Source organism: Nyctereutes procyonoides, unplaced genomic scaffold (genome assembly GCF_905146905.1).
Source record: "Nyctereutes procyonoides isolate TBG_1078 unplaced genomic scaffold, NYPRO_anot_genome, whole genome shotgun sequence".
Taxonomy (NCBI): Eukaryota; Metazoa; Chordata; class Mammalia; order Carnivora; family Canidae; genus Nyctereutes; species Nyctereutes procyonoides.
In genome coordinates, this window is record NW_026575141.1 from 2,380,728 (window position 1) to 2,405,972 (window position 25,245).

General features: G+C 51.2%; 1 protein-coding gene across 2 annotated transcripts in view; it reads left to right on the forward strand.

The window, feature by feature from the left end:
- Positions 1–25,245, forward strand: part of PLXNA4 (plexin A4) — a 425,241-nt gene that overhangs the window by 165,300 nt on the left and 234,696 nt on the right. Inside the window, exon 4 of one of the 2 annotated variants that reach the window (XM_055307458.1) lies at positions 24,335–24,453. The exons of the other annotated variant lie outside the window; for it this stretch is intronic. Within the exon in view, the coding sequence (XP_055163433.1) occupies positions 24,335–24,379 (45 nt within the window). The 3' untranslated portion in view covers positions 24,380–24,453. Of the gene's footprint in view, positions 1–24,334; positions 24,454–25,245 lie in introns of those variants that run through there. 2 annotated transcript variants of the gene reach the window in all.

The window sequence follows — 25,245 nt, forward strand, 5'->3', positions numbered from 1 at the left end:
CGTGTCCAGGCTCCAAGTGTAGGACAGGCATCAGGAAAGACCAACCAGTCTTCCCTCATCACCCCTCTGAGGGTTGTTCCCTGGGGTGGAGATGTGGAAAGGGAGTGGGGGGCAGGCCCTTCCTCTCTGGTTTTGAACCACACAGAGAGCAAAGGCAATGTAGCTGGCCGAGGAGCTGCTCGGCATCATCACCAAGGAGTGGAGACTTCTGGGTTTTGCGCCTGGGCGTCGTGGCATTGCATCAGTGGAGCAGTTTGTGTTTTGTTAACAAGCCTTATCCACTAGCGCCCTGGTAGCAGGTCCATGGGTAGGTGTGCTCAGCCCAAGAAATGATGGACCCACGTCAAGGACACACAGCACGTCTGGCCATGCTGCCGTTGGAGTTCACGGCCAGATCCTAGCATAGCCCTTGTCAGGATGTGGGGAGGAGCTTCTCCTGGTCCTCGGCTGCCTTCCTCTTAAGGCTGGTTGACCCAATAGACTGAGCCGGTTGGGAGCAGCCTGCCCTTGGCTCCGTGTGCCATGGGGGGGGGGGTGGCAGTGGTGGCTGCCACAGGGAAGAAAGCAAGCTTCGAAAGGGGCACTGATGTTTTTGGGCAGAGGGCATTCTCTGGAATCAGTAAGGCTGGCCGGCTGCCCCTTACCTGCTGGCACCTGCAGCAGGACGCGGCCCCTCACCCTTGCACATCTATTGGACAGATTAACAACGGGCACAAGGAGAGGCTCTGCAGGGTTCTTAGAAGCTGGGCCTGGGTGTCCTGAAGCTCCTTATCCACCTTTACAGTGGAGTCTCCTGCCAGACGAATGCCCCAGGCTCCTGTAGGGAGATTCATGTCTCCCCTCTGCCATTGAGGTGCCTGTCACCTACCAAGTGTCCCTTTTGTCAGCAATGCTGTCTGCTGCATCACCTGTTTAATTTTTCCTTTTGAATTTCCTGTGAGCTTGGACGTAGATCATCAAACTTATTAGACTTGTGTGTAAAACAAGAAGAAAAGAGTCATTGAGGAAGTTCTGAAGGGACCCACCACGTCAAGGGCCTTTGCTTTGATGTATAGGTGCTGAGATCTCTATTTTAACCCTTTCCAGGTTGTTCCTGGTATTTTCTAGTGCAGGGTGGGGTTCTGGATGGGGACACCTAATCCAGGCAGCTGAGGGCAGGTAGGTAAAGGGGTTATGAGCCATGAGGGGGACGCCTTACTTTGATACTCAGCCACACTGTGTTGCACACTATGTTCTGAAGCTTCTCCAAGTTCTCCGCCTGTTGGTGACCCCAGAGATGCTAAATGTCTCCTTGAGAACTCTCTCCGCTGACAATTGCTCTTGGCAATTTGCAAGGACTTAAAGCCAGTTCAGGTGGTTGAGAGATCCACCCCCGCCCAAGGGCTGGGATGGAGCCAGTTTATTATTCTTGGTTTTATCCATCCTCACTTGTCAACCATCAACCGAGTCCCAGGTTCAATCCTCCTCCCCCCCCCCCCCCGTATGACCACGCCCTCTCCAAGCCCTTCTTTCTTGACCTACCTGGTCTTCCCAACCGCTCCTGCCTCTGAGCGCCCCCCCACCTCTCTGCAGTCCATGCTTGATCCCACATCTCCCATGATGCCTTCCTCCTCCTCCTTTCCCTGAACGCCTGTAATACTTGAGGTAGTAGTTTGTTTGTTCATTCAATAGGTAGTAATTAAGCCCTAGGTGCAGAAGCAGGTGCAGATTGTTCTGGGAGCTCCTGGGTCTGTAACCTCTCAGCCAGCATCTCTGCTCCTGCGGTGGCAGCTCTCAACCTGGCCGCACACAGGATCACCTGGGCACGTGGGAGCTTTGATGCAGAGGCTGCACTCGCAACTCAGTAAGCCAGACACCAGCATTGTTTTTTTTTTCTTTCACTTTCGATTTTGAAATAATTGTGGATTTGCGTGCAATTGCAAGAGGTGGCACAGAGAGGCCCTTTGTGCCCTCCACTCAGTTTGCACCCCCACCATGATCACATTTTAACGTAACCATGGTGCAATGTCACAAACGGAAATTTGACACTAGGACAACCCACCAAACCCACCCATTCGGATTTCACCCGTTTTCCATGCACTTGCATGTTGTGCACAGGCACGCACATGTATTTAGTTGTGCATAATTTTACCACAGGCAGAGATTCATGGAATTACCTTGTGATCACATTATTTTTCAAAACTCCCAGATGATTTCAGCGTGTGACTGAGGCTGAGAGCCAGCACTCTGCGAGCCACACCCTGTTTGCATCCGGCAGTGCCCCTCAACTGATGGTTGCTGTTTCCTTCCAAATCAGGATTTCTTCTCCACGGCCAACACACCTGACCCTCTGGGAGCACCCTCCCAGCTGCTGCGGTTCTCTCTCTCTCTCTCACTCTCTCTCTCTCTCTCTCTCCCTCCCCCCCCCCCATCGGCCCCTGACCCTGACTTAGGACCCACACGTCAGGTTGCTGGAGTCCTCCTCTGGCCCTTCCTGCACACAGAGCTATTTCCAGGGCTTGAGAATGAAATAGAAAATAGACCAAACAATGTGACAGTTTTCTGCTGCTATTTTTTCTTCCATGAACAGAATGTTCAGCATTATTTTTTTTCTCTTTTGTGCAATACTGCAAGTGAGAAATAATCTGATTGGAATGCTGGCTTATGCTGTTTATAAGCTGCAGCCACCAGCAAGCTGTGCCGAGGGAACTTTCCTAGGGACTCGGTGGGGGGTGGGGGCAGGTGCTGGCGAGTCATTGGTTACGGCCACAGCCGGTGCTGATTAGGCTGGGAAGTAAATGTTCCTTCTTGGAGCTTCCTTCTTGGAGCTGTTCCTTCTTGGAGCTTCTCTTTTCCTGGAAGCTTCATCATGCTTTTTGCCTGAGAGTGATCAAGGCCTGACATGTGAGTACTGGGAAAGCACTGGGAAGGAAGACAGAAGGTGTCTGAGGCTGGGGCACATCTGACCTCAGACATTGCCAGTGAAGAGCTGAGGGGAAAGGGGGGTATCCCTAATACCCCAAGTTTGCTTTCCCAAAGAACCTGGACTTTGAGGCCTGATTGGGCCAGCTGTAGAAGCGCAACAGAGTTCAGGGTTTGGGGCTGCAACACAAAAATACTCTTTGCATCCTGTTGGGGACTCCTCTCCAATCGCCAGAGAAGGGACAGGAAGTTTCATGACTGGCAGTGTCATATGGGAGCTTAGAGAAAGTGGAATCATTATTTCCTGGGAGTCTTTAATATCAGGATACTCATTCTTTCCCTCATAGAAGAAACAGAGGGATCATTGGCTCTCTGCCACGCGTCCAGCTTGGTTCTGAGGACACCCAATGTTTGTCTCTCTACAAAGGACTTAATTTTATTTTATTTTTTCTCCTGGGATAGGAGGGGGATCAGAGTCGGGCAAGAGAGAAAGTTGGTTATTTTGATTTATCCCAATCCACAAATGCCCAGAATACGTAAGGACAGGCCAATCCTGTTTTAAAAATCACCTTCCTTATTCTTCAAGTGCTCTGGAAGTGTTCTAGACCTTGACACAGGTGAATGGGTGAGTTTGTTAAAAGCTCATCAAAATGTACACTTAAGATCTGTACCTTTAATTGTGCGTGACTTTTACCTTTAAAGAAAAAAAAAATCACTTTCCAGACAGAAAATGGAAAAGAAGCAGTGAAGCCACAGTTAAGAGAAGAAAACTTTAATCAGGAATAAAATCCTGATTTTGAAATTTCATCCTAACTACATTTTCGTAGGCCAGACATGGTGGCCCCAAGGCTCGCCCCCTCTGAGGCACAGACATGTGCCCATCAGGGGACTCGCTCTACTCCTGGCCTGGGTTCCCTGCTTCTGCTTCTGGAACATTCCTCCCACACTCCAGTAGGGCCAGCATGGTCCTGCCTTCCCATGAAGCCTTTCTCAGTCTTCTCCAGTGAGCCTAAGTGACCGTTCCCTTTTCTGCTTACCTGTATTGACTGCCTTAATATAATTTGACCCTTGGTTACTGAGCATCTTTCATTTTTATGTACTGAATAAGTTAGTACGTTGAAAGGCCTTAGAATGGTTCCCGGCACAAAATAAAGCTCAATAAATGATCATCGTTATTGTTGTTATAGCTTATGCTTCCAGTCAGTCTCCCAGGGGCCTGTGTCCTTGACTGATGTGCAAGTGTGGTGGGGGCTGGCTTGCGTCCTGTGGTCATCAGCACAACGCTGGACGTTTGTGCTCAGTGAACTCTGCACAGATGTGTGTAAACTCCAGGTAACTCTAAACCTGTGTATTTGTTGAATCTGACTACACCAGAGCTGACTGAGGAATTTCTAGCAGAGTCTTCTGCACTGAGATGCAGCACCAACCTGGTGGTGTGGGGAAGGAGGGCATGCCAGGATTTTAAAACCTCTTTCCAGACCCATGTTTGAGAGACCCTGAGAAAACGCATGGTCTCTAACACAGCCAAGAGGAGGAAGGTTGTGACCTCGGAATACCTGGTCCTTGTGGATGGTCTTTAGAGCCTCCCATGGCACCCTGGGGTGGGGTAATGAGATGCCACTTGATGACAGCAGCCCTGCTTCTCAAAGTGACACTCAGCAAAAGGGCAGCATGACAATGACACCTGCTCACGAGCCCCACCCACCTCGAGACTGTGAGGGCTGGGCCACCCTGCTCATTAGGTCGGCATCTGTCCCCACCAGCCTGCCTGCAGCTGATGCTCATTAATCCTGGAGTCCTGAGCCTGGTGGGCTGAAAGAGGCTGAGCTTTTAGAGCCATTTATGGCAATAGGCTTGGTGACAGCCGCTAGATTGATTTATAATTGGGCTGAAGGGCCCACTGCGTCCCTGGAGCCCAGACTCCCATAGTAGGCCAGTCCAGGAGGGTGGCTTTGGCTCACAGACTTCATGAAGATTCTCATTGCAGGGGTGACTTTCCTGCCAGATCAGGATGGTGGCAGTGCCACAGAGCCGATTCCAGCACACTCTGGGGCTTTCTGGATTGGCCTTCCTGGTTTGGGAGACTTAAGAGGACCTACCTCGGTGAGGACACAGTCCCTTTGGGAGGGCAAGATGCTCATCATGGTCTGCCCTGGCCAATTTAGGGATTAGCCTTTTGAACTCATAGCAGTCCTGCAGGAGAATAACACTAATGCAAACAGCAGATGATGTGCATTTAGCGCGTACTATCCCCCCTGACATTGAGCAAAGCCTTCAAATGTCTTATCTCATTCGATGAAGCAAAATCAGGCCCATTTTGCAGATGAGGAAACTGAGGCACAGAAGGCTAAATTACCCGCTCCAGGCTGTACCTTCTGAGAGGCGGAGCTAGGTGGCCTGGCTCTGGGGTTTGGTGCCTTTGCTTTCTGCTACCCCAGGGGTAGGGCTTGGAATTCCCAGCCCACGCAATGAGTCTGAGGTGTGTCAGAGATGCTGGGAGCCTCCACAGTGAGACGAGAAGCCCTGGCTGATGGAAAAGATGCTGGAGGGAAACTGAGACCCCAGTTGTATTCCAGCCACCTGGCAGCCATGGGATGCTAGATGCTTTACCTCCCTGCCAAACAGGCCTACTGTCCTCCAATGTTGTTTGTAAATTAAGGATACCAGCCTTCAAGGCATGTGAAAACACTTAGCAAAAAGTTAATAATGACAGCAGTAACTGCCCCGGGCCCAGCAGGAAGTCCCCACCACTGGGAGCACCCACCTGGAGGAGTGGCCCATTTCGGGGGGTAGCGATGATGGGGGATGTTTCATCCGTCACCGGGGTGGATGGCAGCTTTCTGTCCTCCTTCCCCTTCCGTGGATGTGATTACACCTCCAGTCACCTTGTCTCTGGGTCCTTCCCTGCTCCTGGCATGGGCTCTCATGAGCGTGTGGGTTGGAGTGAGCTCATCTCACTCCTCTCCCCGAATCTTCCCATCAGCTTCTCTCCACATCTCCTTGCCTCTCTCTCTTTCTGCTTGGTTCGTGATCATCAAAGACCGATCTTGGGATCCAAACTGTGAACCCAACTGTCTCCATTGCTGCAGGTTTCAGAGCAGCCGCGTGACAGTGGCGCTTTTTATGGCACCAGAAGCTGCTGATGCATAATTCAACAAACAATCTAGAAATGCATCAGAATCCAAATTACTCACATCAGAGGGATCTTGATGTTAAACACAGTCTCTTAAAAACCCGCTCCATTCATGCCGGTTCCTGCACTTTTATCTTCCAGCATTTGTAAAAGTTTGGGGAATGCTGGGCTGCGGTGGGAAGTTTTCAACCTAAAACTGATGGCTGGGTGTCCCTGTGGAGGATGTGGGTGGTGTAAGGTCCCCAGCCCCAGCCCAGGCCAGCTGTGAGAGCAGCAGGTGCCTGGGGCTAGGTCTTGGGACTGGATTCCCTCAGGTCCCCCAGGCCTGGGCAGGGCTGGCCCTGGAGTCTCCAGTCCTTCTGGCAGGTTACACCCACAGAGGCCGGGCTCTGCCCTGAGGACGGCAGCATCCTGATCCACTGCAGAGAGGCCGTAGTGGTTAGGAACACAGGCTTTGCAAGAAGACACGGGTTCAAAGTCTGGCTCTGGCACGAATCCTCTGTTTAACTTTGGGTGTGCTTCTTAACCTCTCCGTGCCGTCCGTTCCTTATCTGTAACCTGTGGAACATAGTCGGACTTACCTTACAGTGCTGCTGTGAAAACCAGAGTTAATTTATGCGAGTGCTACGTAAATGTGGGCTACGACTGTTACTGCAGAAGCTTCCATGGCTATCTGGGGGCCCTTGGGTCTTCGCATCCCTTCCAGAGGGTCTCCAAGTTTCAAAGCCCTCTGGTTCTGCCCCAGCAGCCCAGCAGCAGCCACATGACCAGATATGAACCGTGTAGGTTGGAGGTGCCTGGCTGCCCACAACACTTTGAAAACAACCCCTCGCCCCCAGCCCACAGGTGCATTCTTCAAATTTATCCTGGCTGGCACCCCTCATCAGCAGGACTCCCTCTGGGGTCTTCACTCTCAAGCTGTCTCTTACTTATTTCCTCCTCCCCTGGGCTTCAGAGTCTAAAGAAACTTTCTATCTACCCTGCCGCACCCCTACAGTCCCCTCATTCCCTGGACCGTCACCAAGCACCCCCTTATCCTCGGCCGTGCTGACTAGCTTTCCCTATCATTTTGCAGCAGACACACGTGTGCATTTTCTATGCCGCTGGAGGGGCTGCTGTGGCTAGTCTGTGCTCAAGTCCACACCTGAACGCCTAATTGGGTGTTTCTCACACTATTTCCAGGAGTGAAGAGGGGAGTTATCTGATCAATAGGCCTCATGGCTGCTTATCAATGGCCCTGGGTTTTACCCACTTGCTGTGGGGTTGGAGAGAGCCACTGCGTCCCTTCTGCCAGGTGTGCACCTGGCCACATCCGACCCTGCAAGGCAGGGCCACATTTACACAAGGTGAGGACCTGACCTGGGTCCCTAAAGCCTGAGAATTCCCACAGCTGGCCGTGGACTCACTGGGCTGGCAGATCGGAGCCACGGATGGCCGCCGAGGCCTCTGGCTAAGCCAAGGCAGGTCTGTAAGTGGGGAGGGAGGGCAGGAGCCCAGGGGAGGACAGATATTGCGGCAGATGGACCAGGGCCTTCCTTGTGGCAGGAATCCCGGGGGTGGGAGGCAGTGGGAAGCAAGTGGGGGAATGTGTTTCATGGATCCTCAGGATTTCTTCTTGGTTTCAGTGTGACCCTGACTTCTGACTTTACGCCAACTCGGTTTGAATGCAATGTGACTTGTAAACTCGTGCTGGCTTTAGCACAAAGAGGTGAGGGGATTTACTTAATGTCACACAGCGGGCTACTAGTGGAATAGATGTAAGGATCAGGTTCTCTCTCCTGTCAACGCAGTAGATGCCGTCCTGACGGCTAGAAGCTCACACTCGGACAACAGGAACACTCAAGTTCAGAGAGGTGAAGTCACTTGCCCAATGTCACACAGCACATTTGTGGCAGGATTGGGACTGGAACCCAGCTCTCCTCATTCGTCATCTAGTATTTGTTCCCCTCCCCACCCCTGATCGCTTTTGCTGGTTTGCTCACCTGCTCCCCTCATTAGCTAGGGAGGAGGGGTCCTCCTAGGACCTGGCATCTGCTGATGCCATCTGCACTGAAATCGGCCTGAGTATCTCAAGGGGGTAGGACAGAAACAGCCCTACCGGCTGGGCATCACTTCACAGGGAAGCTGGCCCATCCCAGGGCCCTGGGCTGAATGGAAGGGCAGGCTTTGCATAAGCACACACTGCTCCCATCCCCCTGCCGCCTCCTCCCAAGTGTCCTGGGTCTCCGCCAGGGCTTGGAAAAAAATAAATTCTGGATGGCTGCTAGCCAGGCAGACACCCAGGTTGTCAGGGGATTGGGGAAGGTCAGACAGGGATGCCAGTTAGCATGAAGAAAAAAAAACAGAGGATGGGTGTAAATTAGTGGCCTGTGTCTCAACAGCTCCGTGCCTGGAATCTGAAATGGGCCTCACCACAAGTTGGCTGGGGATTCTAGATGACAGCACAACCCTCTTTCGGAGTCCAGCCCCCTGGCTTTACTGCCACACATTTAAGGCGACATAGGTCAGTGTCCTGGTAGCACCCCACCATCCCAGCCTCTTCCCTACCGAACCGGGTGGCAAGACTCTGATGTCTCTGGGTGCCCTGTGCTCCACGTGCAGTCACACACCTCGTCTGTGGATCCCACGGGCCCCTCTATTCCCCCTACCATGTCTGTTGGCTCTTCTCTCTCTTCCTCTAGGCCAAGGGGTGCTGGAGGGTCAGGGCTATGTCTCTTTCCCCTCTGAATGCCCAGTGCTGAACACGGTGGCACATAGCAGGTGCTCAATAAATATTTCTCAGATGAGTGAACGGGTGAATTCCTGAATGAACCAATGAAGAAATGCTTAGTTAATAAGATTAGGCCCAGAAAGATGAGGTGATTGAGGCTTCCAGCAAAAATCAGCCCTGTCCAATGCCAATTTGTGGCAGAGTTTGCTCCCCACAGGTCTGTTGGTCTGATATGCAGGCCAGAGGCTCTGATTGTGGCCCCTCGAGGCTAAAGCCCATTCGCTGGACTACTAAGTGCCAGGCGCTGACTTAGGTGCTGGGCTGATAATGAGATGAAAATGATGGTCCCCCTGACCTTGAGGGGATCACAGTCTGGGGGAGAGTAAGGCACACAAACTGCCTGTTAGTGGCTGTAATTGAGGGATTCACCCCCCACTGTGGGACCTGGAAGGGGGCGTCGAGAGCCCTCCTTGGGACGGTGGGGCTGGGTCAGGCTCTGGCCCAGTGGTGTAGGAAGGGTGCTGATAGAGAAAGAGAGCATGAGCTGGATCTGGAGGGATAAGTGAAACTTGGCAAACAAAAAGTGGACAAAGGAGGGGAACACACTTGGAGGAGTATATTGACAGCCTGTATGAGGAACTCAGGCTTTATTTGGCTGTGGAGGGGTTGTAGGGTGCTGCATGCCAGCGGAAGAAGATGGCCTTCTATGGACCTGACCACAGGCGTGGGTGCTCAGACAGATGCAGAGAGGCTGTAGGGTTTTGCAAATGGTTATGCCTCATCTGCTAACTGGCCCCAAGCTCAGCTGGATGCCGAGTCTGTGTGTGTGCCCTGGTTTGAGGCCCAGAGTTGCCACAGCTTCCAATGTCAGGGCTCCTCAGACAATCTAGAGGAGGCTGAGGACTGGCAGTTAACATAGTGACTGCTGAGCGAGGCACATGGCACCTCACTGCAAAGGGCACTGAGTTCAGAAGTAACTTCCAGGGGCTCTGGGGCACCCAACCCCCTGCCCAGAGCATCGGCTCCCCATATGAGGCCCTTTCCAACTTGGACTATCATGACTTTGATCAGTGAGAGGCCTAGGAAAGTCGAGGAATTGTTTCCCTGGAAGCATTCAGAGGACAGGCCAGGAATAACAGCTTCCCACAAACATTAGAGGGTGAACCTGAACTACAGGTTAGAGATGGTAATCACCAGGCTCACGTTTAGATACTATATGAGGGCTGGTTAGCGCCTCCTGTTTCCCCTCCTGTTTCCCCTCCTGATTGCCTGCCTTCCTTCCTTCCTTCCTTCCTTCCTTCCTTCTTTCACTTGTTAGTGTAATAAATAGTAATTGAATGTCCTTCGAGCACAGGGCACATAGACTCTCCCCTCAATGAACTAGGAGGACAGAAATTAAGTAATTCCCACATCATGCTGTGATGTATGTCTATCCCTGTCTTTTGTTCATCCCCCAGATCCTCTGCAGCTTCTGTAGAGTCCTTGGGCTCCTTTGCCTCTTCCAGTTGGTTTTAACAATGAGGAGTTTAGCAGGAGAGTGGGTGGAAAAGAGAGAGGCTAAGGGTACCCAGGTCCTCAGGTCCTCACTGCTACCCCTTCCTGCCACTGTCTCCTGGGTAGCCTCGGGCCACCTGTGTCCTTTACCTACTAGATCACTTCTCTCAAGCTGGCCATGGAAGCCTTTCTCCTTTCAGCTTCCAGGAACCATTCCCATCCCATTCTCCTTCAGGTTCAAGGGTGGAGGAGGTTCCTCACTTTCCCAACCCAGGGATACTGCACTATCTCTTGAGGTTGTCCTTTATCTCACATTGGGAATGAGGGAAATGATAGAAGTGTATCTGCCCATGTCACCCTCACTAGCAGAAGACAGACTCATGGAGGTCCCACCATCCCCTCCAACATTCCTTGCTAGTCTCATTGGTATGATATGGAAACCAGAATGAGGAAACTTAAGCAAGAGAAGAGAAGTGGATCCCCTGATTCTCCCCATCCTGGCCCTAATGCGGGACATCACCCCTTGCGTTTCCGATGTGTGGTCTATCTCCCCGATGCCACGATGGTTCGTGGCCACGCACACGTGGATGCCACAACTCTGCTTCTACCAGCTTCTGGTGCTCTTCCAGCTTCTGGTGCTCCTGGCTCAGGACATAGTCACTTTTCCATTATGCTGTGTTTTGGAGAGAAACAGAAACAACTGGAAGATGCTGGCATTCCTCCGCGTCATTCAGAAGGAGAAGGTTGGGCAAAAGGGAAACCCCTTAAGACCAGGGGTTCTTGGGGGAAATTACTTGAGCTCACTCTCCACGTGCCTTCCAGTCCCATGGTCTTCTCTTCCATTAACTTTTGAGTCACCAAATAATTTCCCTTTTTATTATAAGCATCCTTTTCCAGGATGAAAAACACAAAAGGAGGAACAGAAAGCCTTTGCCCGTCTCATGCCCAGCCAATGCGAGGAAGTGAATGCTAAGTTGAACTTTCAAGGGATCTCAAGAGTATGCTGAAATGCTGGGGGCATGGGACAAGCATTTCTTAGGAAACCCTGAGGGTGGAGTGTTGCTGGTGAGAAAGGGGGTGAGGACACGTGGGGCAAAGAATCTCGGGTCATGCTGTGGCATGTGCTGGAGCTCTCTCTGTCAAAAGGTAAAGTTAGCGAGAGATGGATTTGCAGCGGGGCCTTTCCTTTGGAGAGCACTGTCATTTCCAGCCAGAGTTCTGGGAAGGCCATCACCTTGGCTCTGAGCTGCTTGTCACTGCTTATGTGTTTCAGGTTCTTCTCATACATTATAGGACTTGACAGGAAGAAGCCCCACTTTGAAGCATAGAATAATGAAGGCTGGTGCTCCCTAGAATCTTCCGGAACTAAAAGGGATGAGAGAGGCTGCTTAAATGGATGAGCCCCAGGCTTGAGTGGGTCCTGAACCCCACAGCAAGAGGTCAACACGGTTCCTGGTCTGGCCACTGTTGAGACCAGTGTGGCCCTAGTATGGGCCCCAAGGCCTCTGGGCACCCCTCTGGGCGAAACTCTTTATGACTTATTCTCCAAAGGGCTACATGCAGGACCAGAGGAAATTGTTTTAATAAGCAGATTATTTTCTATGAGTCAAAACTGGGAGTTGGGGCAGATTTTTATGATAAAATATTGGGGTACTGAAGCTGTCACTGGGGTAGACTGTCTCGAGACTGGGATCAGTATGGGTGAGTGACTCACAAATCCCACATTTTCCCATGTTATCTTAGGCAGCAACACAAACCAGCTGGGTAACTGTGAGCAAGACATGTGGCTACCTGGGACCTCCGTTCCAAGGGTCTCTCGAGCTCTATGAAGTGATGATTTTAGGTGAAAGAGGAGAGGAGTCCCGTGAGGGTCAGAAGGAAGTGAGGGTCAGAATAACAGTGCAGGTGGGCCACAGTGGCCCAGGGTGGCCCCCAGGAAGGGGAGCCCTGGAACTGTGACCCCAGAGTTAGGGGCTGCTTGGGAGTCAGTGCATGTCCCTTGTGATTTCCCTGGCTGGACTAATGGGGCTGCAACTTCTGTCCTCCCCCGTGTTCAGGTTCAATGTTTAATTAAGGACCAGGGCTGCCCCTCAGTGGGAATTGATTGAAGCGGGTCTGCAGCCCCAGACACAGGCACAGACGCGCTGGCGGAGGGGTGCAGAAAGCAGGCCCCTGGGGGCTGCCGGCCTCTCTGGCGCGCTGCTGGAGACAGAGCAGGGCGCAGAGAGCCCTTAATGGCCAAGCACATTAAGAACATGGTTCTGGCTGAGGGCACAGGGCCCTGGAGAATGATAATCAAACTCCTTGCAGCCAGTCAAGCAGCTAAGCAGACAAGATCTAAATAAACCTGCTTCTGTCTCCAGCCGGGCGGGCCCCGCTCTGGGTTGTGGAATCGGGTTGTCTCCTCCAACAGCCTGACCTTGGACTCCCCTCTGGACCCTGGTGAGGTGCCAGCTTCCCAAAGTCAGCTTCCCCACCGTCCCTCACCCCCGTGCTCCCTCTTCTGGGCTGGCTCCCGGCCCCGGCGCTGTCCGGCCACCCATGGGCTCCGCTTTTCTCCTCCACCCTCGCGCCACGGAATACATCAGCCTGCAGGCTCTGCTGAGTAGTCCATCCCATCCCCTCTCCAACTTAGTCAAGACGCTTCGACATTAAGGATCTCGAGTGGCTTATTCAAAGATCCTCGAATTCGAGGACGACATTGTAATCTATTAAATCGGGAGCCCGATCTGCACCCATGCTTCTCAAACTGCAATGCACGCTTAAATCAGCTGTGGATCTCATGCACATGCAGATTCAGATTCAGTAGGTGTGGCGTGGGGTGGGGGTCGGGGGTGGGGGGAGGCTAGGAGCCTGCACTTCCAAAGAGCTGTCACGTGATGCTGACGATACCGGCCCCTGAACCGCACTTTGAGGAGCAAAGGTCTAGGTTAGTGTATTCAGAACGTGGTCTGTAAACTGCTTGTTCATGGCCTGCGACGTGCTGGGTACAGACACCGAGAACCAGCACTCGAAAGTTATAGAGGAATTCAGCGTCGCTGCAACGTCCCAGGGTGTTGGTTGGTGTGTTTGCATTTGGTGTTTTGAAATTTCCGTTTTCTGGTCATTTCTTTTTGTGGTTTTTGACCGAAGTATCCATCAACAACTGGGTTGGAAATGTTACAGAAAAGCTCTTCAGCCCGGGTCAAGCGAGAAGCAGTGGACTAGATGACTTCTGGCACGCTTGGTGGCCTCTCGGAGTCTCGGAATCTCTGCAGCTCATGTGCAAAAGTGTCTGTGTGGTTGCGACTGACCGTGGCGGCACATGTTCCCTGCAGAGGACGCCCCAGCCCTGCGGCCCCCGCCTCGAGCCAGGCAGGCCCTGGCCATTTCCTCACCTCGCCTGTTTTCCACGGGCAGTGTGTTCTTTCCCAGGCAGATTTCTGGGTATTTCAGACAAAGGTTTGTATCAGGGGAGTTCAGCCTCTGATGATGCCAGGAAGGGCCAGCTCACAAGAGATCGGCAGCCCGAGAGCCTCTGAGCATGCAGCCTCACGGGCGTCCACACTGGGGCTGAGCAGCCCACTCCCCTGGTCCCCAAGCAGGACTTGGCGCCTCGGTGGCAACCACCTGCCCCACTTTGAGAAAGAAAAAGCCAGGCTGTGAATCAGGCCAGTGACAAGGCTCCCTGGCTCGCGTGCCCGCAGGGGAGGGCCTGGTGTTAATGAACCTAAGTGCAGTCACAACGGGAATGGGGCCAGCTGGAGCCCGCCCGTGTTTGACCTGCGGTCATTTGGCAGGCCTGGGACTGCTGGGGGAGCGGTCGGAGATGAAAACACAGTCCAGTTTGCTTCCTGCAGCCGCAGTCTCTGTTGTACTTGGCCCACTCTGGGCTGTCACGAATGCTGGCCAGGACTGGCAGGGATGACCCTGGTGGGGGAGGAGGGGCAGGACAGGCAAGACTCATTTCAAAGCTCTCCTTATTCTCTCATTCCCCAGCCTCAGCGCCTGGCCCAGCGTTGGGCAGCTCATGGGTCCCCTTCACCAATGCCTTGTCACGGGGTGATTTTATAGGCTCCCCTATTCTGAGCGAGAGGGAATCCCTCAGTGCTAGAAGCTCTCCAGAACATCTCGCCATCTTCACTAAATGCTAATTAGGTTTGAAAATCGCAGAAAAAAGGGGTTGATATTGAATAACCATGTGTTGAATGATCTTCTTACATCCTTTGGAAATCAGCCACTCCAGTGTTCAAAGAGGATATGATTTCAGCTAAGCTGGATTTAATTGAGTGGTTAGATTTTTATTTGTGTCTGTGATTTATTAGATGACCCAAAGCTGCTCTACCTTTCAATTTATATAATTTGCTAATGATGTTCCAGGTTGACCACAGGAGGAATGTACGTGTGTGCATGCATGTCAGCCTTTGTACGGGAAGAGGTGCTTGATAAGGTGGGGTTTTTGAGTTGTTCTTTCAGAGATGCGGATGAGCTGACCTACCCTGGTTGTTCCCTTTTGCTGTGTGAGAGATACCATCCTATATCTTCCTCACACAGGTGCCTGGGGCTGCGGGTGGTGACCATGGCCAAGGAACAAAAGCAAAGCTATTTGGTTGATCCAGGGCTTGGACCCGTGACTGTGGCCTTGTCATGGCTGTGGCCAGCAAGCCCCTTAACGTATTTTTGTGAAACCGAACCTTTGTACCCATATTTACTGAAAATGAGAAGGGGAAGGAGAAGAAGAGACTTTATGGCCACATCTGTGTAGTACAGTCTGTTAAGACACTAAAAGGATTCATCTTATTTAGATGCCTGGTGGTAGCCTCTTCCCTACACCACCCCCCTTGCCCCCCAATACAGATGGATCCCAGATTTCTCAGAGCAATGGTTGCTCTGGAGATCCTGCTCTCTAGCTGGAGCCAAACCGAGAAACACTTTAGGGCTGTGTGGACTTGCTTAGCATATTGTCTGCCTTGGAGGCTGGAAAATGGAAACGGAGAGCCAGCATCTATACAGTATGACCGCGGTGCTCATATCCTGCCACCTCCCATTTCTAGGGGAAAAAAAGGCTTCTGAGAGCAGCCCCCTGCTTAGCTTTGAGCTAAGGTAAGGCAGCTGGTCTCCCTTCCCTGCCCCAGGCATGGTGGGTGCTCCTGGACACTGGAGCTCCGGAATAGCCGGTGCTATTTGTGCTGCCACCATGTGTTCCAGCAAAACTGACTCCCCCATCAGAATGCAGTTGTCTCTTCATCCTGGTTTCTGTCTTTCCTGATATGACGGGATAATCTCCACTTCTGCAGCCCACGTCACCTGACGTTGTGTGTGTGTGTGTGTGTGTGTGTGTGTGTGTACACACAGGGCAGGGAGGACGGAGTGCCTCCCTTATTGGAGCATTAAGCAATTGCCTCAGTGCTCAGAACCACACCAGCCTCTACAGTAGGAAAGAAAGAGGAAGCTAGAAGCACAGGCTAAGGCGGGTCACATGTGCTACAGCTCTGTAAGCATCTGGCGTAGGAGAGAACCAACAGGAAAGTGAACCAGTGTTGTCCAGTGAATCAGCGTTGTCCAGCCTCTTGTCTTTCACACGAGGGGCCACAGCTGGGCATGCCGCATCCTCTGCGTGACCAGTACCAGTACGATTCCATAATGCTCAGTCAGGAAAGCCAGGGAGGAGACTCCAGGGCATGAAATAGGAGGTGAGAATATTTGGTGTTGTAAGCTTTCATAATTTCTACAAGTTCACTGGGGGAAAAAAAGAAGGGGGTAAAGAATGCACAAAGGCAAAAATGTAAAGTCAGAGACTGATGCAGTGATCTGATCACTTGAAACAGTTGAAAAGGCTGTAATTTATTCTCGTGCTAAGCTTCACCTTACTATCCCCCAGATGATCCCCGTGGGATGCACAGCAGCGTGATGCTTGTTGTGGGTCGGAGCTCGTCCATCTGCAGGAGGTGATGGGGCAGGAGGAGCCTTGAGAAGTACGGTCTGGGTGGTTGCTCCAGAGTTGGGGCTGGAAATGAGTCCCGAAACTAGAGAGTTCATTGGGCAGGTGGTACCCCCTCTGTGTCAGACTGTCCATATCTGGGGGGCTGAGACCATAATAGGCCATCTGAGCCTGCAGAGGGACAGGTAAACAGACTCTGAAAGAGCCAAAGGCATTATTATTAACAGTTCTTCAGAAACACGTCCCAGGAGTTAGATATGAAGGTGGCTGTTTGCATTTGAAGTGTGGCTCTTGGGAATTCTAACTAGTACAACACTGTTGGAAAACAATTTGTAAATATTTAGCAAGAATATTGAAAATATTTGGGTCCTTTGAACTACCAATAATTTTTATAGGAATCAATTTTGAATTTAAGAAAAATGGTACTAAAAAAAAGAAAAAAGAAAAATGGTACTAATCACCAAGATACATATTTCAGCATTTTTTGGCTAAATTGGAATTGATCTCAAGACCAATTTATAGGGGAATGGTTAGGTAAATTTGGCATATTACATAGCCACTAAAAATTTAATTTATAAAGGCCAGTATTGTAACCAGTTCTTGTGCAATAAACGTGAGAAAAGCACAGAACTTGTGTAAAGCATAAAATAAAAACTAGAAAGAAATCTACCAAAATGCTAACAATAGTCATGCTTGGAAAATGGGACAAGATGCAATTTATTTTTTCTATTTATCTACATTTTCTCAAGCTTCCTTTAAGGAGTACTTAGTGTTTTCATAATGGAAAAAAGCAAAATTTAAAAAACAGGAAAAAAATCCTGGAGAATTGTTTGGGTAACGTCCAGGTCTGAGAACAGACAGGTTTTGAAATACCAACATGTAACCTGAGGGTCTGCAGTCAGCCAGCCAGTTGACCCAGTGATGAGAAGCTCTTTTTCTGAGTGGGTCAGTGGGTTTGCTTGGTGGCGGGACCATCGCTTGATAAGGGCCATGTGGTGAGCGGGCCTCAGAGAAAGATGTGTGCATAGAGGAATCAGCAGGAGCCTTCCCCCACTGCTGGGATAAATCCACCAGCCAACTAGGATTTCTTTAGGGCTTCCTGTGAAGGATGCACCCTGTTTTGAATGAAGGATGGTACAGAAGAAATACAAAAGCAAATTGTTGTCCATAAGAACTTGCATTCTTATCCAGGGGAAAAAAATAGTGCAAAGGCATACACAGAAACAATTCAAGAACACGATAATATAGAAGTACATTTGTGTGTGTCTATATGTACACTTGTGGATGTATATATATACGTACATATAAATATATGTACATATATAAATGTACACACACATAGATATGCACACTCAACCACACATACATACTGCAAACACTCTCTCAAATATATTGGTAGCTTAGACAATATATGATAATTGTGCAATGGAAAATAAGCACTTATTGTACTGTGTTAGCAGCATTGTCTTTGAATACAAAGGACAGCATATCATTGCAGATAATTTCGATAGCAATAACCATGATTGCAGACCATGCCAATACTCTCTCTGTTATTAATGAGCTGATGCCATAGCAATCTCCATTTGCAAAATGCCACACATAGCAATTTAAAATCTTGATCATTTTGACAAAATTGACTAGGCATGCTTAGGGCAAGAGGCTCTTGGGGGCCTGGGAGGCCCTGCCACAGGGATCCCACGTTTGGTTCTCACCTGCATCTCCCCAGGTGAGTTTGAACAGCCCTCTTGGTTTTCCCCAGAGAGACTCGGAGCATGGAGCAGGCTGCAGGACGGACGGGAGCCAGCAGCTGCAGGGTTCTTGCTTCTGTGCAGCACTCCTCAGCTGCTCTAATATACCCAGGCAAGCACAGCAAACAACCCCGAGAGGCTCTCACTGGAGCCTGGGACAGCATCCCTGCGACCCCTGAGATGAGCCATGGTCTTAACTCTTCTGCTTCCTCTTCTTGTGGCTTCAGGGAATCAAGGAACCCCTAGCCCATTTGCTTAGTCAGGGGCAACAAATGCAGACAACTTAGAAAATCTCCCAATGGCTCTATCCTTATGCCATGCACAGGAAAGAGACCCTGGCCTCCCTTTTTCCTTTCTCCTTCATATTTCTCATCCCTGTGACCTTTTTCTTTTTTCTTCCTCAATGCAAGCAAACATAGAAGTGTGAATAATTAATTAAGAGGAGCTGCAATGACTAACAGTTGTAGTTGGAATCTGTGGCTCAGGATGCCTAGGGAGGTGGAGAGGGGAGGTTAGCAGGTGATAGCCAGGCCCTCTGCATCCTGTGGGGTGGGGGGGTGGAGACAGAGTCACGGCACCACCACCACGCCGTGTCTGGGCCCTCCACTAGAAGTCTGTGCCCTGGGCAAATGGTGCAGGACTGTAACTTGGATCACATCAGACATGGTCTACATGTTTACCCCGAATGCGCACATGCACATGTGTGTGTGTGACGCAGAATATGGGCTAGTGGTGTCAATTTTTTGCCTCCTTAATATCAATGCCAGATGTTACCAGACTGTGTTTTACATAACTGTAATGTCACTTGGAATTTAAATAATTGTTTTTGAATAAAAATGATCAGATCCGGGGTGCCTGGGTGGCTCAGTTGGTTAAGCGTCTGACTCTTGATTTCGACTCAGGTCATGGTCTTGGGTTCATGAGATTGAGCCCTGGGTCAGGCTCTGTGCTGAGCATGGAGACTGCTTAAGACTCTCTCTCTCTGTCTCCCTCTGTCCCTCTGCCTTTCACACTCGCTCTCTCTCTTTCGCATTCTCTCTCTTTCTCTCTCTAAAAACAATATTGGATCAAATTTGGGAAATGCTGTCCAGCTGCCTCTTTGAGATTCATACTACACTTAAGTACATTCAAATACCTGAGTAGTCTGCCAGTAAATTATTTGTTTGCATTTGTTTTCTCCAAACTTATTTGACCGTGGGATCACATTTTGGGTCACTTTTGTTTTTAACATCTTGTAGGACACCATCACACAGTAGACAACATAGGAAAATATTGGTCTGCACAGCTCTGCCCCCACCTAAAAGAAGATATGGTGAGACTGGAGATGTGCGTTTGAATCCTTTTCTATGTCAGAGCAGCTGAGGGACTTTGTCTCTGAGTCTCAGTTTCCTCATGTGCAACACAAGGGTATAAACCAACAATCAACCCCCAAATTGCAACCGTGATTATATGTAATAGCAACTATCACTGTGCTTGGAACATAGGAGACTCTCTAGTCTCACATAGAAACTGAATATAAATATAATCCGTAGTAGATAAAACTGTGTTGTACCTAAGCGGAACGGATTTAGACCTATTAGAGAAACGTGAGTGTCTTGCCCAGGAGATTTCCCAACTGGCTTCTGTAACCTGATATCCTGCCTCGTTCCTAACCCTGACTGTAGGAAAGTTCTCCTGGTTTCTCTCTTGCCTACGTCCCTTTAGTTTGAATAAAGCCCATTCTTCCCGAAGGCCATGGTTCCTGGACACCAACAACAGCATCACCTGGGAACTTGTTAGACATGCATATTCTGGCCCCAGACTTAACAGAGGTAGGCACTCCAGAGTTGGGGACTGGCCATCGGAGTTTCAGCATTTCTCCAGGTGATGCTCCCGCTCACCAAGATTTGTAAACCACTGCCCTAGAGCATCATTTACGTTGACTTCGCCAAACCCCATCAGAGCTCACTCCCACAGGGCCCTTCCCCTGAAACTGAAACCTGTCCTATCTCCTCTACAGCCTCCCTGCGGAGAACTGCTGCCTATTTGTGGGGTTCTTGGAATGTTGGTGGGCTTCTTGAAATCACGGTCATGAAATTTGAAGCTGGCAGCTCTCTGTACCCAAACCAACAGGCAAGGGATGCAGGGCGCCATCTCCTCATCTGCTTCCCCCTCCAAGCCTCACTCTGCATCCAGGGCAGGTTCTCGGATCCACCCATCTGCTCCCAGAGACCAGGGCAGTTTAGCCAATGGTGGAGGAAGAACAAGCTCCTGGGGGAGAAGGTCGAGTAAGCATGTCTCCTGGTTGTTACCATGGAGGTTGCTACCCTGCCACGCATTACACGTGACCACAACCTGCAAATTCCACAGGCTGCTCTCTGTGGGGAGTTGAGCAATAGATAACAACTGTCCAGAGGGCTGTTTCTTAGGTATTTTGGTTCATTAAAAAAGTTGTCTGTGGTTCCCAGAAGCCCCAAGGGGCGGGGCTGCTTCTACTCCTGGAATCCCACGTGGGGCCAGTTTCAGCAACATGCAGGCAAGTCTCAAGCCATCAGTGAGTCAGCACCTTTATATCACGTAGTGAGTGCCATCTCAGGGCTCATGTGCTGTGCGGTGAGGAGCTGGTGGCAGCTGGCTCCAAGATCGTGTGTGCAAGTGGTAAAGGTCAGGCAAGAACTAAAGGACCGGTCCCTACCCCCAAAGGCCTTGCAGTCTCAAGATAGATGCTATCTTTCATTGCTTGTGAAATGTGCAGAGTTAGCATGAAGAACTATACCTGGGGTTCCAGGAAGCCCAAGACCTAATGTTGACTTTGTCATTGATGATTTGTGATTCAGGCGAGATTGTTTCTTCATGTATTCTTTCCTCCTTTCCTCCAACATTGGATTAATGGTGATTATGTTCTTGGCGCTCTGGTGGTCACTAAAGGAAACATCAAAGGGTAAAGCGCAGCCCCTGTTCTCCAGGAGCCCACAGTCAAGGATGGATGGAGGGCTTCCACGGATGTCCTCTCCAAGTCCAGGGGGCAGCTGGAGGACGGAGCCATGGATGCTTTGGAAAGAGAAGCACTTCTCAGACAAAACTTTGAGATGCAACCTCCATTCCTTCCTCCTCTGCATTTGGTTTTATAAAAGGCATTTGGCATGAATTAACTCCTAGCTTTCTTCTACATCATAGGCTCCCAGAGTGAGAAGGGAGAGACAAAGTTGCCTCATTTAACCACTCCTTGGATGCTATGTACCCACTCCTGCAATATACACGCACCCTTGCTCACATGCAAGAGCCCAGCCAAGTTTCTGGATTACAACCCAGCCTACACTTGAACATCTTCAGCCTCGGAGAACTTTTGCCCATTTGATGGGCTGCTGTTACAGATAAGAGAACTAATGGCCACTTCAGAAGTGTTAGTATATGTGCTGCCAAAGCGAGTACCGTTTCAGAAGTCTTAAACAAGAGGACACATGTACCCATTTCAGAATGGTGTTGGCCACCATTTTGGTTGAAAGTAGACTAAATCTCAACTAGAGGTATATCCTGCTACCCTTGAGTAGAATTCCAAATCTTAGCGGTTCAAAGAAACTCAGAGGTGGGAGGGACTTTTGAGTATTCTAAATCATTCTCCTTCTCTTTCCCTAAAATCCCTTTTACAAATGAAGACTTGAAAGCCAGAGAAGTAAAATGACTGATCCAAGTTAGTAACTTACTTTGGCTGCGATCCAAGAAACTTCTTGGAACATCCGGTAGTTTTTTGGGGAATGGGGAGCTTGCAGGGGTACTTTTCTGGCTTCCCGTAGTCAGAGATGAGCAGAGTCTGCAGAAATATGCCCCACGGCACAGGATGCTGCATGCCTCCTCCTCAAACCACCCTGATCTCCTGTGGTTGCTCCATGGTAGAGGGGCTTGGCATCAACCACAGTCTTGAGGAACAATCACCCGGGGTGCACCACATACCAGTCGTGTGCCGGAGGTGGTGAAAACTCTGAATTAAATACTCTTCCTCTTTGCTCTAAAGCTGGTTTTCGATTCTAGATGGAAAGAACTATTTTTATACGGAAATGAGGGAAGCATCACTTCTGCTGTGTAGGGCCCTGAGCCGTAACAGTTAGTGCCCACTTGCAGGTAGCGTCGTGACTCGAGAATCCCTTCTGCGCTTCTGACAGAAACAAGATAATTGGAGGACTCGAGTGACACATAGATGGCTTTACCAGGAGCAGGTGCCAGTGGGGGCAAGAGATGGAGTCACCAGGGTGTCACTCCTGCCTCCTCGCCTCCTAGTCAGGGGAGTGGTGCAGTGTTAACACAAGGGGGACGCTTGCTCCAAAGGCCGCTGGCCCTCTGGTGGCCCTCCCCGCGCCCCTGAGCACCGGGCAGTACAGTCCTGGAGGCCTGAAGCCCGAGTGTGTCATCCTGTCCTCTCCTCTCCTCCGAGACAGTGTTGTGACCAACAGTGCTCCGTCAGGCCAGCCCCCTCAGCTCTTTCCTCTCCTCAGCCCCGGGCCTCGCCACCCCCAGGCACTTCTTCACCGCACAGTCTCCTGGAGGGCACGGTGGTTGCCAGGTAGAAAGCAGTTCTGTGCTGGTGGCCGCCGAGGGGCAGGAGGGACTCAAGGGGTGTGTCCTCGCAGCGCAGCCCTGAGGCGAGGAGGGCGGGAGGCTCGGGCCGCGGGCTCCGTGGGGCTGCGGTGCTGGGCCCCAGACAGGGGTCCCCAGTACCCGGGCAGGTGTGCGGGTACCGAAGGTGGGGAGCACTCCCCATCAGGGCTCCTCCCGGCGTGCGGGTGACCACCCCAGCTCTCCCCTCTCCTTTGCCTTCTTTTACTTGGAGCCTGAGGAAGCGGGGTGTGGAGGAGCTCCGCGCCCCTCGGGGAAGCCCAGCCTGCAAGTGCCGTCCTCTGAGAGCCTAGAAGCCCGACACGGGGGCATTCGGCTCGGAAAAGTGATCTTCGGGATTGAAATCACTTGAGACGATTTTGGTGGGAAGAGGAGAGAACGGCCTTACTTTTGGCCCTGGCTCTTTCCCAGCTGGGCCCAGTAAGCAAGGCTACTGGGCTGCGGCTGGGTGGCGGGAGCACTCCACGTTCTCGGGCTCCCCCAACCAGCCCCGCCGGGCCAGAGGCAGGCGCCGCGAGGCCTCGCGTGCTCTCGTGCAGAACGTCTGGGGCACACCGCGTCGAAGCTCTTTTCCCCGTGTTTTGTTTCTTACAAAATTCCTGAGGCCGCGAGAGGAGTTTTTGCCGGCATTCATGTTTGATGAAGAGAGAGCAAGGCCGGCAGGAGTAGTTTCTCCACGCAGACATAGCCCAGGGCGGGATCCAGCGCTTCCCGCAAGCAGCGAGGTGATGAGGCCTGCTTCCCGCCCATCCCCGAGGCTGGAGCCGGGGGGCGGAGGTACAAGGAAGCCTGGGGGCCGGGGGGCCGTGCCGGGGTGACAGGCAGCTCGCACCCTCGCCTGGACAGTCACGCACACGGGGACGGCGTCTTCTGATCCCAAACCCAGGCCAAAGTGGCAGGCAGGGCCTGCCCGATGAAATTAGCGCTGATGGGCTGCCTCCACGGTGGGATGGTGACACTAGGAGGCCGGGAGGCCTCTCCTGTCTGAACGCGGGTTGATCGGGGCTCCTGAGAAATGGTTATCACTGAGCGAATTGCTTCCTGCAAGCGGAGATTTCACAGCAGCAATTTGGTTCCTTCTGGTTGCTTCTCGCTGAAAGCGCCTGGCCTAACATCACTGTGTATACTTAGAGAGTTTGAAGGGCCTTCAAAAAAAAAAGACCCTTTAAGGGAAGGTATATGGGTACACCTGATTGGGATGCAGTGAACAGGGCCCCCCCCGCATCAGCCCCCCGCACCCACAGTTCTGTGCTCTGCCTCACCGCGCGTGGCACCTCCTCCCCTAGCGTGTAGACTCCAGGGGTTTTTCAGCAAACTCTGTACAGCCCTGGGCCAGTGCCAGTATGCCTGGTCATGAGGACTAAAAGCCCTCGGACTTCTCCATTCTCTCCCGTCCTACCTACATTTGATTCTCGCAGCAGCACTGGGAGGGCAGGTAGACTGAGGCACTGGGTGATCTGGGCGTGTGTGTCTGAGGTCACGCCCGTGGAACTGGGATGCAAACCCGACTGCCCACCATTTTCTACCACATGAATGGGCAGGGTATACTGCTCTCTGCCCCTCTTGGTTCCCGTGAACATCTTTCCTCTCTAAATTCAACGCGAGGCCCCCCTGCTCCACACTGTCCTCACTCCAGCAACTCTGAATTGTGCTGCGCCTGCCCCCCATCCCCTGCCAGCAGGCCATGCTGGTTCCTACCCCTCTGACTGAGAATATCATGCCTTCTCTGTCTACAGCATCTTCCCTGCTCTCTGTTCTAGGAGCTCCTACTCAGATCAGATATTACCTACTCAGGGAAGGGTCTTCCCTGATCCCTTCTTTCTCCTCCTCACTCCCAGGCAGAACCAATCACCCTATTTCCAGGACTACGAATTCACCCCTGAAGTTTCCATGTTTGTGTAGACCACACTGTATTATGGTTGTTTGATCAGCCGTCTGTTTTCCTGCTGGGGCTCTTTGTGATACCCTGTGGGGCAGGGGCAGTGACATATGGCTTTAGGTCCCCAGTGCCATACACGGAAGAGTGCATAGATAATTGGTTTTTGATGAAGGGAGCTGAGGGTTGAGGAACCCTGTCTACCTGGCATGCCCTTGAGCCTACAAAGACTCTTCCACTTCTTGAGGAACAAGCAGACTTCTGGACCCCTCGGGAAGATGTGAATTTAATGATGTTGTCCTAAATCCTTCTCGACGCTGGACTGGGATGAAGCTGAGAGTGATTTGAGCTTCTGAAGAATGCCATCATGGTCGGGTCTGTCCAGGCCTCCACCAGGACACAAGACCCCAGTCAAACTCCCCACTCTGTAATGGGAAGACAGACAGGGCATCAACATTTGAGGCCGGGCTAAAGTGAGCTTGTGACATCCAGGATGGAAATGGGGGGAGGGCCAGGAGACAGCCCTACCTCTGTTGGTCTTTACTGCACACACTTCAGCACACTGTTTGTTGGGGTATCTCTCTGACACCGTGGAAAGAACACAGAGCTCAGAAATGAACTTGTCAGTTAATGGCCATAACTGACTCTGGGTGCCAGACTTACTCCATCACATGTTTTTCATTTGTTTTCTTTTTGCTGTTCCCCTAAAGAATGTTAGAACATTGTCATGTAAGAGTAAGCTCACCTGTTTGAGTTGATAAAAAATAGTGAGATGAGCATTCTATGTTCTCTGTTGGTATGAGCACATCATACAGATTTGCCTAGAAGTGAAGACTGTGTTGCTAGACATGGCGTTTCTGCTTGTCTTGGGGT